We start from the raw sequence: 16450 nt of genomic DNA on the forward strand, positions 1-16450 counted from the left end.
CTAGACACTGAGATAATACCACCTCTGAACTCGGTAACCACTAGACACTGAGATAGTACCACCTCTGAACTCGATAACCACTAGACACTGAGATAGTACCACCTCTGAACTCGGTGACCACTATAAACTGATATAGTACCACCTCTGAACTCGGTGACCACTAGACACTGAGATAATACCACCTCTAAACTCGGTAACCACTAGAAACTGAAATAGTACCACCTCTAAACTCGGTAACCACTTGACACTGAGATAGTACCACCTCTAAACTCGGTAACCACTAGAAACTGAAATAGTACCACCTCTAAACTCGGTAACCACTAGACACTGAGATACATGTAGTAAAATAATCTTAATCGTTGACACAAATATGAGAAAAAGTCGAGGAATTCATACAGTCTCTGTCTTTTTAAGAGAGGGAGCAAAAAAAATAGAAATGGGGATTTTGGTGAATGTCTTATTATACAGTTAATTAAAAGCAAAAGATTTTATACAGTAAGGATAAAGCATATAAGAGGAAAAGGGATCTTATCCCAAAGGAGCTTTGCACAAAAAAGACTGGACAATCTGATTAAGGGTCCAATTTCACAGAAGTTTGAGGTCATCATGGAGAAAATTTGCACAAAAGATGTCTCAAACATTCCTCCTCATTACAAATGGCAGGTATCTCCAATTAATAATGCCCCCGATACAGATTTAATTGGTAAATTTAAATAACAGTGAAATAATTAAACTCTGAAATAGAGTATGAAAATCTGAAACAAGGCTTTTCTGAAGTAAATACTATCAATTTACATGAACGCATTCTTCCTGATGCCTTGTTTCATTAATAATGGAGTCAATATTACTGTCTGATACAACATTAGTGAAATGATGCATCCAGTGATTGCATGGATTATGCTGTATGTGCTACAGATTTTTCTCCCTCTTCAGATGATTAATACTGGTATTGATGACCGAGTGAGGGATTTTGCCGATACCACAGAGATTCAGCACTGTTATAGCAAATACATGGCTGAAATCATCCAACAGTGAAATCTGCACAGCGGGACCTAAAGAAGCTTATCTCTACATCTATTGAACCTTTGTCAGGAACCAGAAATCAGAGAATATCCCAGCTCTTTTTTAAAAGACTAACTGAAAGATTTCCAGATGCAGAGCTGGTTTTGCTCTGAAATATTCAAAAACTGGGGGTTAAAAAACCCTAATTAGATGTTGCTTTAATAGTAGATCAGCAAAAAGTCAAGACACCTGACAAAATTGTAAATTCTAATACATTGGTCTGGTACACACTATAATAATGTCTGGTAATACACTATCATTAACGCTAGAGAGCATTTCTGTGTATTCTACTAAAGCAGAAATTCAAACATTGGGGAGTATATGAATGGTCTCGGATAGATCTAGAAGTGTGTAGTAGATTAATATTTCACATGGAGATCCCAGCCTGGAGCTGTCTGCTGAGTATGGCAGGGAGATAGTGTAAGACAAAGGCTCTCTGAAAGAGGAGCTCAAAACTCACAAAGCTTGTGGAGCCCGGAGAGATTTGTATTTATTTTGTTCTGACAATATCTGTGAAGGAATGGTAAAAGCATCAAATAATGGCTGTTTCATGCCAATACATTGCATCACATAGACATTTGACATGTACCATAAGAAATTCATAGACAGTCATTGTGCTCCCTATATATGCACATGACCATTTATAAAACTGCTTTTGTATTGAGATAGTTTTGGGAGAAAGGCCTTTAAGAATGGCTGAATGTCTGCACCACTTGGTGAGTGTTCTGAAGCTTCTCAATCTGTTCTAAGGCTCCCCTTCCCCCTCCCCAACCCAAAATTTACCTTGGACTGAGAGGCAACAGGTTGGAAGCTCTGCTGTATGGCCCCTGCTCCCCCCCCCCCCCCCCCCCCCCCCCCCCCGTGTTTGCCTTTATGGTTTTTGTAGTGTCTGGTAACTGTTTCTAAGCTGTGCAAGCACTTAACCCCGGACCATTACAGGCACTGCTTAATATCAATACTACCATGCTCTCATCATAACCCCCAACCACACACCATTCACTGTACAAACATGTGTCTCTTGTGTCCCTGTTCAACATGTATAAACTGATGAGACCCCTCTTTTTTTCTTTTTCTCTTAGTACATATATCTCTCTCTCTCTCTATTTGTCTCTCTCTGTCCTTTTACTTTCTCTCCTATTCAATATTCTCTACAGTCTTCCTGTTACATCAAGGATATACATGATGTCTAAACAATGCCCACCCATTCAGACTCTTTAACGATTGGTTGACTTAAACACAGTTCAAATATCACAGAAACTTATTGTTTAATCTGTAAAGAACTGTATATCACATTAATAACTCTATATATGCCCCCTGTGGAGATAAGTAAGTATTAACTGTGTGCAATAAATATTTTATATCATCACATGAACAGTCACAGACACCAGGTTTCTGTCATGGGCAACCAGTGTATGTAAATATTGTCCATTTTCGGGGAATCTGATACAGTTTGTGTACATGCGAGAAGATCACGTTTTGTTACAAATACTGGGTATTTGTCATCATCAACTATAATTGTAGTAAATATTGTTGATTTTCAGAGAATCTGATACAGTTTGTTTAGGATTCCATCTATTATCTATCTTCATTAAATCTTCCTGCTTGGGGTCAGTAGAGCCTGTTCTTTATCTGGATTTCTTTGTGAACTGACAAGAAGGAGGGGTGCAAGTCACAGTAATATTTCCCCAAACTGAATGTTAAGTCAACAAACTAATGTTTTTATTACAGTCCCTATTCTTTTACGTAATCTTCTGTTGTCATACAATGCCTCTGTATTAATCATATCATGCTTAACACAATAAAACAGGATAATTATGCACTTCTATAACTGAATGTATTAATAGATTTTTTTGTGTATTCCTAATTATAATAATGTGACCTCTGGTTCTCCTTTAACTCTCAGGAAGTGTGAATCAAATTCTTTTTTTAATTCAGACCATTATATGTCATGAACACTGTGAAGGTACTTTGTGTGAATAAATCATCGATGAAAATTGATAAATGACAAATTAATTATAATGAAGATGAACAGGTGTATTTTGTTTTTATTTCCAATTAAAAATCACAAAAATTGTTTCGATCAGATTGAGTTCCTTCTCTTTTCTATCATTATAATTTGTGGCTGTTTTGACACACACAACTTTATGAAGTCTACACACTTCATACTTCTACACAGCTAGGAAGTGAACTTAACTCGGTGACAATGTCATCGTCATTATTTAACAGCGACTTATTAAACTACACTCACATGTATCAGTTGACACAAACAGCCTGTATTCAACTGATAAAGTGGTAATTCAAAAACGATGGTTAAAAATGTGTCCATTCTTTAAGTTAATGATAAATCACTACAAATTCTTTATATTTAAATGCAGGTTGCCTAAATTGTAAGTTAACCAACACAATACCACAGTAAAGCAGATAGTGATAAATTGTGGTATGAAACATCTGAATTTAACTTGGCTGTCATTATGAAAACTGTATCGGTAACATGTGGTTTCACACTCTGGTGTTAAGTTCAACTTCCTGGTACCGAGTGTCAAAAGATGTTGATTTGAATGAAAAGTTAAATCAACATGGGACATTACTTTACTCTTCAACTGAAATTTGCTAATTAAAACCAATATTAATTTGAACAGGCCTGTGGTGCATTGGAAAATCGTCAGACATATGAGGGATGGGGGTAGTTGACACTCAAGTCACGGTTGATTTCACACAGGTAAAATAAGGTCACTCAGCAATAAGTCAATAATTGCGGAAGTGACTATACCAGCTGCTGTTACAATCCCATCCGTGATAACTCCCGTCGGAAACGACCACTTCACGGCCCCTCACTGAAATATTTGCCCGAAAGCGGCGCGCCTGCCGGAGTATCGATTCTAAACAATGCTCAACACTGATCATCGTGTTTGTCAACATCGCGTAAAAAAAAACCGTTTATTAAATCTTACCTCTTGATTGATTTTCAAATTCTAGAAGGATTTCTTTCTCCTTTTTTGGTTTCTTTTCAGTAGACATATTTGTCCTTTGAAAACTAATTCCAAACTATAAAAAGTCAGAGTTCAACAACTTGTTCATTACTCGGGTTGCATCTTCGTTCTGCTGTGTATTGCATATCGGTTCTGCAAATCTCGTAATACGCGGCGAGAAATCGTGAGATTTCATCAGCGAGTACTTGCTTAACTACAAGTCCGACTAACCAATCAACGATTGGAACAAGAAATTGTTTTTAATCGAGAACCAATCCCCGTCATCGTGACAAGTGTAAATAGAGAAACCACACGTGTGGCCGAAGCTGTCAGACGCCATAGAGAAAGCTCAAGAAAACACTTTTTGTCTTTACTGCGATTTTTGTTTAGAAAAAGAAAATGTCTGACAAATTATCTATGCACCCCCAATTCCGTTCAAAAGAGGTTTTCTTTCTGGACTGCCGACATTGTGAGAGTAACGTTTGTCGCCGGGCCATGGAATCTGTGCTAGTGGCCGACTCACAAACCAAGTTGTTTTCAACAGATTGTCCGGAGAAAAGGTTTGATTTATGTTACAAGCCTAAAGACAGTTACCATGGTTACTGTGTTATTAACCCTGTGATTTTCAAATGTTTAAATTCAAAATTAATTGATTAGAACAATAGAGATCATGATTATACATACATTTTATAATGCAATACATATGCTGCTTAATTGCTATAATTTATGCTGACTTGGATATCTGTCTAAACACAACCTTGATCTCATCGTTTATTTCTTGTTCACAGCTCAGTTGAACTGACGGGAGAGAGATTTGAAACAGATTCCTGCAATTGTCAACTCGAAAATGTAGCCTGTGTCTTTTGGTAGGTTGCAATTGTGCCTTTTCACTGAGTTTTCATACAAAAACTATGAGTAATATGGTCTGTCTGACTTGATAATACAGATTTGTCTGGTTAACAGTCACAGAATGTGGTCCAAATTAACCAGTATAAAGTCCTTGTTCCTATTAACACCTTGAGGACTCTCTGATATGTCTTAAGTTTACAGGTATAGGAAATTTACAACATCTTTTACCATGTCTAGACTTTTATGTAACTATACATTGTAGACTTTATTACATTATAGATCTGCTGGTAAATAAAGGTTTAAAGAATTTGAAAATCATAGCAACATTTGATTAAAAAAAATAGAGATGGTATGGTAACAACAGTATTTTCAACATAATTGGCCTGATGAGCAGATCTTTATTAGAGAATGTGACAGACATTAGTAAAGATCCTTTTATTACTTTTTGTATCTGTGTCTTGACAGTGGCAGTGTGCTTGGATACAATGTGAGGCTGCCCTGTAAAACTTGTTTACAGTCCTGTAATAACGGCCATCTCTGGATGTTTTACACAGAGAAAATATCACCTTACCAGAGATTTAACAAGAAAGGTGAGAGTGTTTGAATTTTTTGATAAATGAATCCCTGCAGAGTATCGATTTCATCTTGTATTAAACATTGTCAAGGTAGAACCTCAACACAAAACATACTTTTGAACAGGGGAGGGAGGTGGCCATTAATAAATTAATTTTGCCTATTCTTCTTTTGTCTTCTCTAACCTCAGCTGAATGACCATTGAATTCAGCTCTGCAATGCTTGTTCTAAAATGTTCAGGTCATTGCCACTAGCTCTTCAGTTTAAACTTTATTATGAAAGATATTTGCTTTCTGTAATGTTATTCCACATAGGCGATGCATGTTTTCTGAAAGCAAAATAACATCACTCTTGTGTGAGTGATGATATTTTTACAGTTAAGGTGCCAGACTTAATAATTATATCTGTATCATGTTTTAAGCATATGACTAAGTCAGGAAAGGTAACTCTGCATGCTTTTTTTTTTTTTTTTTTAGGAGAGGAAGTGTTATTGTGGGGAAATATCCCCGAGATGTCACATGACCATGCCTTGGATTTTCTTATTGACGAATGTCTACGCTAAATCATCCAGCCGGCGTCTATTGTAATCAGCAACTGCACAGAAAATGCAGGAGATCTCAATGAACTAGTTGTGCTTATGTTTCAAATTTGTATGTTATATCTGCAGCATAAAATTCATTTTTGTATAAAACAGGAATTTCATGTACAGTAGCTTCATATGTTCCTGTCTTTTGATGTATCTCATAATTTCAGACTTGTTTGATTCCATTATGTTCAATGTTTTGTGCAATATTAGAGATTATTGGTCTGTTTTCCATGCAGTGTTCAATGTGTCTGGGACAGACTAAGGAGATGCAAGGTAGCCACGCGATGTGGTAGCCATGTTTTTGTTTTGTGTTTCAGATAAACATCCGCCTGTGATATTTGTATTCAAACTTGTACTTTCTACTGGTAGAGAAATTATTCCAGCATATCTTTGTGATGGATTTGATATGTATAGTGCTATAAAATGTTAAACATTTGGAATATTTAATGTATTTTATTGTATGAGTGCTGTACAGACCTTGTGTTTATTTTGTTTTTCTCTGGTAGACAATCTACATTTATTATTTGGCATTTGTGCTCACAGGTTTTGAGTAAATATGTTTGACAAAGAACTCTGTTTTTGTGGTGTATATAATTTCATATTATTTAGTTGGAAAATTTCTAGGGACTCGCTGATCATTGCACTGAAGGACAGTAAATTTAAAGGTGAAAACGTTTACATAAAGGAAACGGTGAAGAATTTTGGGTTTGCTAATGTAAAGTTCAACCTACATTTTGGTTACTGTAGAACGTTTCCAGACTAGACAGATCTTCTGTACATATGATAACACAATCTCGTGGAATATCATGCTTTATTTAGTGCTCTTACTTCCAGAATACTCAAACATACAAGAACAAGTCAGAGTTACTTGTACATAAAACATGCTTTATTTAGTGCTCTTACTTCCAGAATACTCAAACATACAAGAACAGGTCAGAGTTACTTGTACATAAAACATGTCAACATTTTAAAGAAAAACTTCAAACAAGATATATAAATCTAAAACACAAAAAATATTAATATCACAGATTAAATCAAAGTAGTTCTAAATAATTCCATGTTATAAACATTGGACGGAGTCTTATTTTCACAAAGCTAACAGTTATGGTATAGAAGTACAATGTATACTTCTTATGTAAAATTCAAATATCTACAATTTATCATGATAAATATGTCTATGTAGTTTTCAGTATTAGGTCAGAATTTATCATAAGATGCTTACAAAGAATGGGTACACTTTTACAGATATTTATGGAAATAAATCCAACTTTTTTCCTGGATTAAAGTCCCAAATTTGACAATAGTAATCCACTTTTTATTTAAGAGATGTGTTGGTACGGGTCTGTGTAATATGTTTATTAAATGTTAATTAATCTGGTCCTTGGTTCTTTGTCTGGTTCCTACTGCTGTGCTAACAGCTTTACCAGCCACGTCACCATGTCTGTTCCGCGGAGAATGAATCCAAATCCGGGGTCAAACAGGCCCTCCAGATTCCGAATGTTCTGTCTACTGACCTCAAAGGGAATCTGTAACATACAGCCAAAAATCATTAAGATATAAAATGGTATAAAAGCAGAGGTCCCTACAATGCATGGGGCGACACCAAGAAGCCGCTCTTGTCTTGTTGTTATCGGTACCATATATGGGCAAAGTGAGTATTGCCTTCTAATAGTTGTACATTCTGTCTGAAACTGTTTAAAAATGAACTTGATTCAGACATGGATTCTTGTATAAATGGTAAAACATGGTTACATCAAACAAGCTTATAATGAATTGACGCCTACAACTAAGCGATTTTTATGCCCTGAGACTTGTTTACATGTTGTAAACTTGACGGACATAACAAATTACGCTTATAACAAAGTAAAATCACCCATCCATGTCACTTCTGCTATAAGCGTGTTTTACTATATATATATATAATGACTTACGTCTCCGGCGGTGCTGGCGGTCTCCGCCTGGTCTGTAAGGACACCAAGTATGGTGGTCACGTCATCCACACACTGCTTCAGTAGACCCTGCAAGGAACCAGTTACACACCAGTAAAACTTGCAGTAGTTTTATACATGTTTCAAGACATAATTTCAAAAAGAAAATTCATACTATCAACTTCTTTCCTGTCAACTAACTATTCACAAGAGTCTACAGTAATTCTGTCTCTATTATTCAAAATTATCAATGTTGAAGAAATTGAACAAATCAAAGGGTATTAATTGTTTCTTCCATTGTTCTAGTGCAAACAGCAGACTTTACCTCAAGTTGTTCATCCCTCTGGACTTTCGGGGACAGTGCTTTGATCCTCTGGGTCTTCTTGGCTTTAGCAGTGGGGGTGGGGGAGGGGGTCACGGGGTCACGAGACTTCTTCTCTTTCTCCTGCAGTGAAATCTCTGCTCTCTGAGCCAGCAAGGCCAACCTGTCAATGAGAAATGTAATGTCTTTGAAATGTAATAGGTAATATAGTTAACAATATTTTTTTTTTAATCAGCCTTAAGCTTTCTTTGCCCTATTATCATTTTTACCCACTCACTATTAACCATCTAAGAAATCAAGATAAATTTATCATTTATCCTGTTCATAATGATATTATGAAATATGTGGCTGAAATTGACTTAAGTTTTTACAGGTGATAGTTTACCTGTCGTTACAGGTGATAGTTTACCTGTCATGAAGGTCGTTGAGCTGGGACATGGTCACCCACTGCAGACCTGGCTGATTGACCTTCTTATTGGACAAAGCATACAGAAGAAGGATTCGGGAGTCAGGGCCCACAGCTTCAGGTCTCTGGGGGTCATTTTCCTCAAGGGACGGCTGGTAAAACTATAAAAAGAAAGGTCAAGGACATTTATTCTGTCACTGGAGAGAGAGAGTGGAATGAGAGAGAAAAAAATAATGGGGCATAGAGTTAGGAGCAGAGAGAGAGAAAAAAAGGACAGAGAGAACAAAATAGGCCGAATTATTCCATTGATGTGATTTTTATCCCAATATTTTCATGTATGTGTATATGTCGACACACAAACATAAAATCCTTTAATCAGAATTTGATTTAATCACCAAATCATACCTGGATGGCGACCTCTGTTTCTGAGGGGGTGGTGATGCTTTTGTCAGGGGGTCGGTACTGCTCCAGGTTTGAGCCTGGAGGGGGCGGGGCTTTGCCGATGGCGCCCTGATCAGCTGTCTGTATTGCCTCCTCCTGATCCGCAGGTATGGTGAGGTTCTGGGTGTATGACTTGTACAAGACACTCCCATCAAACCTACAACATAAGGACGTAAGTTTAAGTAATGTGATGCTCTACGAGACAAAAAATAAAAATAGAGAACTGTTTAACTTACAGTGGATCAAACATTTTAGAATGGAAAATTTATTCATTTATACTGAAACATATTTCTAGTTTTTATAACTACGTTCTAATATATAGGTACATAAAATCATTTAAACTACCTAAAAAGCAAGGATTAAATCTTTAAAAGTCTACAGAAGACTGTGATTTGCCTTACTTGACAGTGGCTACAGTGGGCAGGCTGAGAGCTGCAGGGGGATACACAGCACAGCACCGGTCACTGTACACCTGTAGATGGGTCGCCAGGTAGGTGTGGAGCTTGGCTGTCCGTCGTGACCACACCCCACCAAACAGCATGGAGCGCACCACGTCGTGGTTCACTGTGGTGTCACACTGGGCATGACTGATGAACCCAAGGTCAAAATCTGGCCCAAGGTCACCAGGGTCAGCGTTGTCCTGGGGGTTGGGGTCAGATTTACTGCTGGAGGCAGAGATTGTGGAGGTACTACACAGTCGCTGTAAGACTGTTTGGTAACCTATAATATGGATAGAGGCTGTTTGTAGTCTACATGTATAGGGCTGGATATCACTATGATTTATCATGTATGCAATGAATCAAACACTATCATATTATCATTACACAGCAATATGATTGTATCACATCAAATATCATTGTTATCACTACTAGTATCCTACAGTAAAGAATAGACAGCATGATTTCATTACCTAGGAAGTGGATCCAGCCCAGGTCCTGCGCACCCTGCTTGGCACGGTTCACCTGTTCATCGTATGTCTCCACTTTCTTCACTTCCTGGGCTTCTATCAGGGGAGCTAACTCCTCCTCTATCTCATCTGTAAACATTAGATATATGAAATTTACGTTTTTTGTTCTTCCCAGTGACATTCTATGATTTTTTTAATCCATCTACAGGAAATCATTTTTTGTAAGTGAGAATTTTATTGGTATTACATGTAATTTCATTCTTCATTCTGACTTGTTAATGTAAACTTTCATTTTCATATTCTCACAAAAATAAGATCCTCTGAATCAACTCTGGTGTACAGAGTTAAATTCTCCCTCCAGTTTTGATAATCAACATGTATTTAGTATACCAATATCAGGTATTGAAAAAAGCCATTTGATCAAAGCTTTGTAACACCTACTTTTATAAACCTTCTTCTTTTCCCCTAACACATAAGCACTGACAAGATCAAGGGCCACAAAGTCAGGGATGTTTTCCTGTGCGGAGTCAGTGAGTTTTTGTGAGGTGACACTGACGTCTCCCGTCAGCAACATCCTGGCTCTCTGGGCCTCCGTCACCGCAGCAGCACTCCGTATGGCAAGCCACGCCGCGCGGCGCTCCTTCTCCTGGTCGCCCACCTCGTCACTCTTACTGGACTTGGTCCTACTGCTCAGGCGGTCCTTCTTACTCTGTACCAAAAATATATTTGTTTGATATTGTCTGAAGTCTAAACAAATGCCTTACTACTGTCTGACGTACTAGCTGCAATAATGGTATTCTCCTGATTTTGTAAATTTGAAGTTTTAGTAAGAAGTACAAATTCTTTGGATCTGGATCTCTATAGAATTACAATAAATATTTGTTATTATGTTGTAAAAATGGAAACTGGCTGCATTATGTCAGCTTGAATCAGACCATTACGCCCAACGTCAACCCCTTAACTGTTCCTGTACAGTCAGTCGAGTCCAACATATTACAATGGTCCATTTTTTTTCAAACATCTAACTAGTATGGTTAATCCTCTAATCTAAGGTTAAATCAGATAATCCATGCACCAGACACAGAGAATCTGTTACATCAGATACAGGCAGCAGATTGGTGGCATTACAAAGCCATAGGGCAAGATGAGACAGCACAGACAGACAGACAGCACAGACAAACAGACAAACAGACAGATGGACAGACAGACTGTAGAACTGTCACAAACTGATTATGTATGTAGAAACCATGCATAGTTTATTCCAAGCAGTTTGTTACAAGACACGAGCTTCATTATTTGATTAATGATAAGAATACCAGACGCAAGTTTCATTGTACCTAAATAACAACAAAAAATTCAAAGTCAAATTTTTTTCTTGAAAAAACCCCCCACAAGAACACTAACATGAAAATGAACTTAAACTAATGCCAGAAGTTGCTAAAGCAAAGGAGAAAAAGTCTTTGAAAATAAACAACAGAAAATGAAGATTCTCAACAAGTTGTTAATTAAAAGCTCCATATCTCTGATTGGTCAGTTGATTTTACCTTCTCTGGAGATGGAGAATCCTATAACATTTTTGAAAATGTAAGAAAAAGATTTAAAATGTATATATCTATCTACCGGTACCCATCCTCCCTAAATTATCTTCCCTGTCACTTTATGTATAGAGTAATATTGTACCATATGTCTCATTATACATTGAATTTCATTTTTATAGGGGCATCAAAAACTCAGAAATAAATTCAATCACAAAGTAGTGGGGTTTTTTTCAGATGAGGAATTCTAGCTATTATTTATAAAATCTTAACATTATCTTCTCATCAAATGTATTAAGTAGTGAGAACCAATACGTTTGTTATGAAAATAATCATTCTTATAACACAGAAAATAAAAAATTGGGCTGATAAAAGGTGGCCCTTTATCCCCACCTCTCTCTGCCCATTACATGTACTATTATCTACGGTATTAGGGATGACCTTTGAGTGAGACAGACTCCTGCCCCTTACCTTCCAGGACTTGGTTTTTCTGGAGCTGTCTGTTTTGGCACTAGCTGTCTCCGGATCTTGTGTTTCTGTCACCAACTCCAGGGCATTGTTCTCCTTCAGAGCAATCAGTCCAGAACTCTGTAGATACACCAGGGCAATCTCCAGATAGGCCTGTCTCATCAGTCTACAACAGGGCAAATCTCACATTAAACAGGGCAAATATCACATTAAACAGGGCAATATAGACTGAACATGAGGGCAATCTCCAGATAGGCCTGTCTCATCAGTCTACAACAGGGCAAAGATCATATCTAACAGGGAAATACAGACTGAATCTCAGGACAATATTCAGATAGGCCTGTCTCATCAGTCTACAACAGGCCAAAATATCACATCAAACACGGCAATACAGAAGGGCAAACTCCTTTTACATAGGCAACATAAAGGACAATACAGATCTATAGAGCACTAGAAAGGCCAAAATACTATATCCAATCTCTCAGAAGCCATCAGCCACATATAAAGAAAAATTTTATTTTCTTAAAATTCATTCCCCCCCCCCTGGCTTTTGCGGTGAATGTATTTATACAGCTATTGTAGGTTATACATATTAGTTCTAGTGGAATTTAAACAAACCTATGTATAGAGCTACATTGACTTGACTACCTCCTACTCCAGTAAAAGCCTTACCCCAGGTCATGGTCGTTGTTATAGCTGGTGGTGATGGCTTCTATCAGAGTCTCCACTGCTTTCCTGGGTGGGAACTTCCCATGGTATACCAACATACGCTGTACCTTTCCTGTCAACGATAAACCCCAAACTTTATTTTAGGGAAAATTTAATCTCTTTTTAATTAACTTTTAACTTTCATCTATATACTTTACAGAGTTTGTGACTCTTTTTATTTCAATGCTAATTATTTCTATACTTTATGAGTCCTGTTTTTATACATTGTTTATACCTAGGTTGAGCAGTATTTCAGCCTCGAGGTTGGCCTCTCGGGTGATGATGACCTGAGACAGTTCCTTGGCGGTCATCAGCACCCCCAGGGCTCCGGTCCACAGCTGGGCAGGATCCTTGTCACACCTGTAGGGGAACAACACATACACTGTACTTACCGGTACATATACTCCTCATCACAACCAGGTATATTTTGATCATGGAAAATTGTGTGGGAACTTTTGTTTGATAACCCTTCTGTAGTATACCTTAACAGTATTATTTAAGGAGAAGAACTAGTAAGTTGTTAGAACTTGTTCCTGATCCTTTTGAGTAATCAATAAAATATGTTAAAAAAACAACAGTATTATTTTCTAATTCAAAGAATAATTTGTTCTTTGTCTTGCTATGTTGGTTCTTGCAGACATTAATGGTGTAGTGATCTGTTCTTAAGACAGAGTGGATTGTGATGTAGCAATTTCATTAATATCTTGGAAAGTCAACTTGCTCTCAAATCAACTACCGATAATCATTGTCTTTTACAGCTGACAGCAAATTATAAATCACTAAAAATTCATGCTCTTGTAAATTAAAACCTGCCACTCTATCCAGTACTTTTTCACCTGCACAGGTGTGAAATCACTGTATGTCACCTACCCGCCGCGGATGTACTTGGCGGCGTTCCTACCGATGGCGTGCCCCACCCTCAGTTTGATCTGGACCAGCTGTGACAGCTGGGGGAGGTAGATGTTCTTCATGGGACTCACAGGGGCAGAGAACTGTGCCATCTGGTCAGGGTAGTAGTGCTCAATGGTCTCCCCTAGTCGCTCCAACTGAAAGATAGAACACAGCCTTGAATTGTTTGAGTTACAGACTTATTATTTGTCACCTTTGTATCTGGTCTGGTATTTGGTACTTCACTGTTTGTGTACTTATGTTCTGAGCCTCTATACTATATACAGACCTGTGTGAGTACTATGTACTGAGTCTCTATGTACTGACCTGAGTGAGTACTATGTTCTGAGCCTCTATGTACTGACTTCTATGAGCACTATGTTCTGAGCCTCTATGTACTGACCTGAGTGAGTACAATGTTCTGAGCCTCTATGTACTGACCTGAGTGAGAACAATGTTCTGAGCCTCTATGTAATGACCTGTGTGAGTACTATGTCCTGAGCCTCTATGTACTGACCTGAGTGAGTACTATGTTCTGAGCCTCTATGTACTGACCTGAGTGAGTACAATGTTCTGAGCCTCTATGTACTGACCTGAGTGAGTACATGTACTATGTTCTGAGCCTCTATGTACTGACCTGAGTGAGTACTATGTTCTGAGCCTCTATACTATTTACTGACCTGTGTAAGTACTATTTTCTGAGCCTCTATGTACTGACCTGAGTGAGTACTATGTTCTGAGCCTCTATGTACTGACTGAGTGAGTACTATGTTCTGAGCCTCTATGTACTGACCTGTGTGAGTACTATGTTCTGAGCCTCTATGTACTGACCTGTGTGAGTACTATGTTCTGAGCCTCTAAGTACTGGTCGAGTGTGCGTTCTGTGAACAGCACAGTGTCATCCTCCCTGGTGATGGCCTCAAGGTCAGTCCTCAGGACCAGGGCTCGGGTCAGAAGCTGCTCCCCAGGGATCGACAGCTTGGGGATCTTCTGTAGCAGCTGAATTGCATCCTACAAAACCACAAATAAAAGTATCTCTCTGTAATGATTTCAAAATGCATTATTTATACACTCAAAAAACCAACTTTTAATCACGACAACTTTATTACCCAATTTTTTACTTGGTGTTGACTAATTTTTACAATTAAAAGTGTGCCAATGATATTCAACAAGTACCAAAGACTTCATGGTTCGTGGCTAGACATATTTGCAAAAACAAGGTACTTTCTGGATAACTTTGTGAAAGTTCCTTGCACACAAATTAAAATTGGTTTACAGTAATTTAGATACATTTCCTTAGTGAGGTGTAGGTGGTTGGCTATTTAGATAGAAACATTTTGTGGGTAATATGTTGCTGTCTGTTATTTGTATGTACCTGCAGCAGGGATAGGGTGTGCTCCAGACTCTTTCCCTCTGTGATGTTCAGGACCGCCCCCTGGAGGAAGAACTCGGCCTGCATCTCTATGTCGCCGCAAGCCTCCGCCTCCCCCAGACCCTCGATACAGTACTGGCGGCAGTCGGCCAGCTCCTGGAGAACTTTGGTCTCAGGATCTGTAACAGCCAAGAAGATGTCTGATGTGTCATAATCTAACGCAAACTGTTTTAAACCCTTTATATCTGTAGTATCTAAAAGTGATATCTATGATATTCAAAATAAAAGTTAGACTGCACATTCAAAATTGAATTTTATTTTCTCATTATAAAGATGCTGTGGTAACATCAGCTATTAATTTAAGATATCAAATTTATCGATCAAATATCTCCATGACAACAGCCCTGACCCTTAATCTCTCCCAGACTTCGGATCTCCATCATCAAACACTTGACAAGTGCTTGGCGACAGTCCAACCATAGCCGAGCGTCCAAGCGTGACCGGCTCTGGAAGTTCTGGTACTGGAACTGGCTGTTCTGTGGGTGGACAATCTTTACATTGGTGTGGGAGTCCTTCTTGGGCCCCACTCCTTTCAGAGAGGACGGTCTGTAAGAGAAGCGGGATGGAAGTTAAGGACTGACTTTATAATAATCAGTGGAATTGTACTTCATTGTAGATTTATAATCTGTGGATAACAGAATTCTGGGTGTCAAAGTCTAAACTACATATACAGCTACATCAAATATTTGTTTGCAGAAAAAATCTTCTAGAAAAGTGCTTTCTTAATGTTGTGATGACTATAAGTTATAGTTTTCTGTGTGCGTGATCTAGTTCTCCATCTATTTCATTTGAAAAGAAATGTGATTAAAAGCTCCTCTCTCTGTGACATTAGAAAAAGAAAAGAAAAAAAGGCAACAATATCAAAACAACATATCTAAAGCAACAGAATATATAAAGTGATATTTCTCCTGATCCATTCAGATTGAAAGAGAAATAAAATCTTTAACACAGCATGTGTACAGCAATTACTAACGTCTGAAAAAAAAGAGTGTTCTACAATCTGAAATACAAGTCAGTGCTCATATACCAAATATGATAAAAGAACAATAGGAAGTTAGTTAATAGATTCCTTTTTTGGTTATATCTGTCCAGTATTCAGTATGTTTCTGAAATCCAATGATTGCCATAGTATCTGTGTGATTTCAATTAAAGTTGTTTAAATTTGTATTAAGAAAATACACAAATTAATTATCCTTTAACTATTTCAAATTTCCATCATGTTCTGGCAATACATTGCATAGGAACTTACAAAAATTTCTTTTATCAGAGATTTCAGAAGCATTTGATATTGATGAACTGATTATTTCTATGTTTGCCTCTTGTTCAACGTACAAGGCAAAAAGAGAACTTAAAAAGATACAAGAAGCTAAATGAGA

The 16450-nt window shown here is 37.7% G+C and overlaps 3 protein-coding genes across 8 annotated transcripts in view; 1 reads left to right on the forward strand and 2 right to left on the reverse strand.

Annotated features, from left to right (window-relative positions):
- The window catches only part of LOC105320055 (SLIT-ROBO Rho GTPase-activating protein 1), a 43707-nt gene extending 39506 nt beyond the window's left edge, over positions 1-4201 (reverse strand). Inside the window, exon 1 of the mRNA XM_011417863.4 lies at positions 4014-4201. Coding sequence (XP_011416165.3) covers positions 4014-4080 — 67 coding nt within the window. The 5' untranslated portion in view covers positions 4081-4201. The remainder of the gene's footprint in view (positions 1-4013) is intronic.
- Positions 4202-4284: 83 nt separating this feature from the next.
- On the forward strand, positions 4285-6610 carry LOC105320047 (protein FAM72A). The gene is made up of 4 exons (XM_011417815.4): positions 4285-4591; positions 4820-4897; positions 5346-5470; positions 5930-6610. The coding sequence occupies exons 1-4, from the start codon at positions 4431-4433 to the stop codon at positions 6013-6015; spliced, it is 450 nt and encodes a 149-aa protein (XP_011416117.2). The 5' UTR covers positions 4285-4430; the 3' UTR covers positions 6016-6610.
- A 223-nt stretch (positions 6611-6833) lies between these two features.
- LOC105320377 (cilia- and flagella-associated protein 54) overlaps positions 6834-16450 on the reverse strand; it is a 39263-nt gene continuing 29646 nt past the window's right edge. For 5 of the 6 annotated variants that reach the window (XM_066080857.1, XM_066080858.1, XM_066080856.1 and 2 more), the window contains 16 exons: positions 15424-15620; positions 15018-15193; positions 14474-14653; positions 13625-13800; positions 12990-13114; positions 12719-12827; positions 12050-12212; positions 11588-11608; positions 10485-10752; positions 10047-10172; positions 9538-9856; positions 9101-9293; positions 8699-8856; positions 8293-8452; positions 7971-8057; positions 6834-7565 (listed from right to left, as the gene is read on the reverse strand). In XM_066080857.1, coding sequence (XP_065936929.1) covers positions 7440-7565; positions 7971-8057; positions 8293-8452; positions 8699-8856; positions 9101-9293; positions 9538-9856; positions 10047-10172; positions 10485-10752; positions 11588-11608; positions 12050-12212; positions 12719-12827; positions 12990-13114; positions 13625-13800; positions 14474-14653; positions 15018-15193; positions 15424-15620 — 2584 coding nt within the window. In that variant the 3' untranslated portion in view covers positions 6834-7439. The remainder of the gene's footprint in view (positions 7566-7970; positions 8058-8292; positions 8453-8698; positions 8857-9100; positions 9294-9537; positions 9857-10046; positions 10173-10484; positions 10753-11587; positions 11609-12049; positions 12213-12718; positions 12828-12989; positions 13115-13624; positions 13801-14473; positions 14654-15017; positions 15194-15423; positions 15621-16450) is intronic. The other variant, XM_066080855.1, reaches the window with a different exon arrangement.

Source organism: Magallana gigas, chromosome 4, assembly GCF_963853765.1.
Source record: "Magallana gigas chromosome 4, xbMagGiga1.1, whole genome shotgun sequence".
NCBI classification, from domain to species: domain Eukaryota; kingdom Metazoa; phylum Mollusca; class Bivalvia; order Ostreida; family Ostreidae; genus Magallana; species Magallana gigas.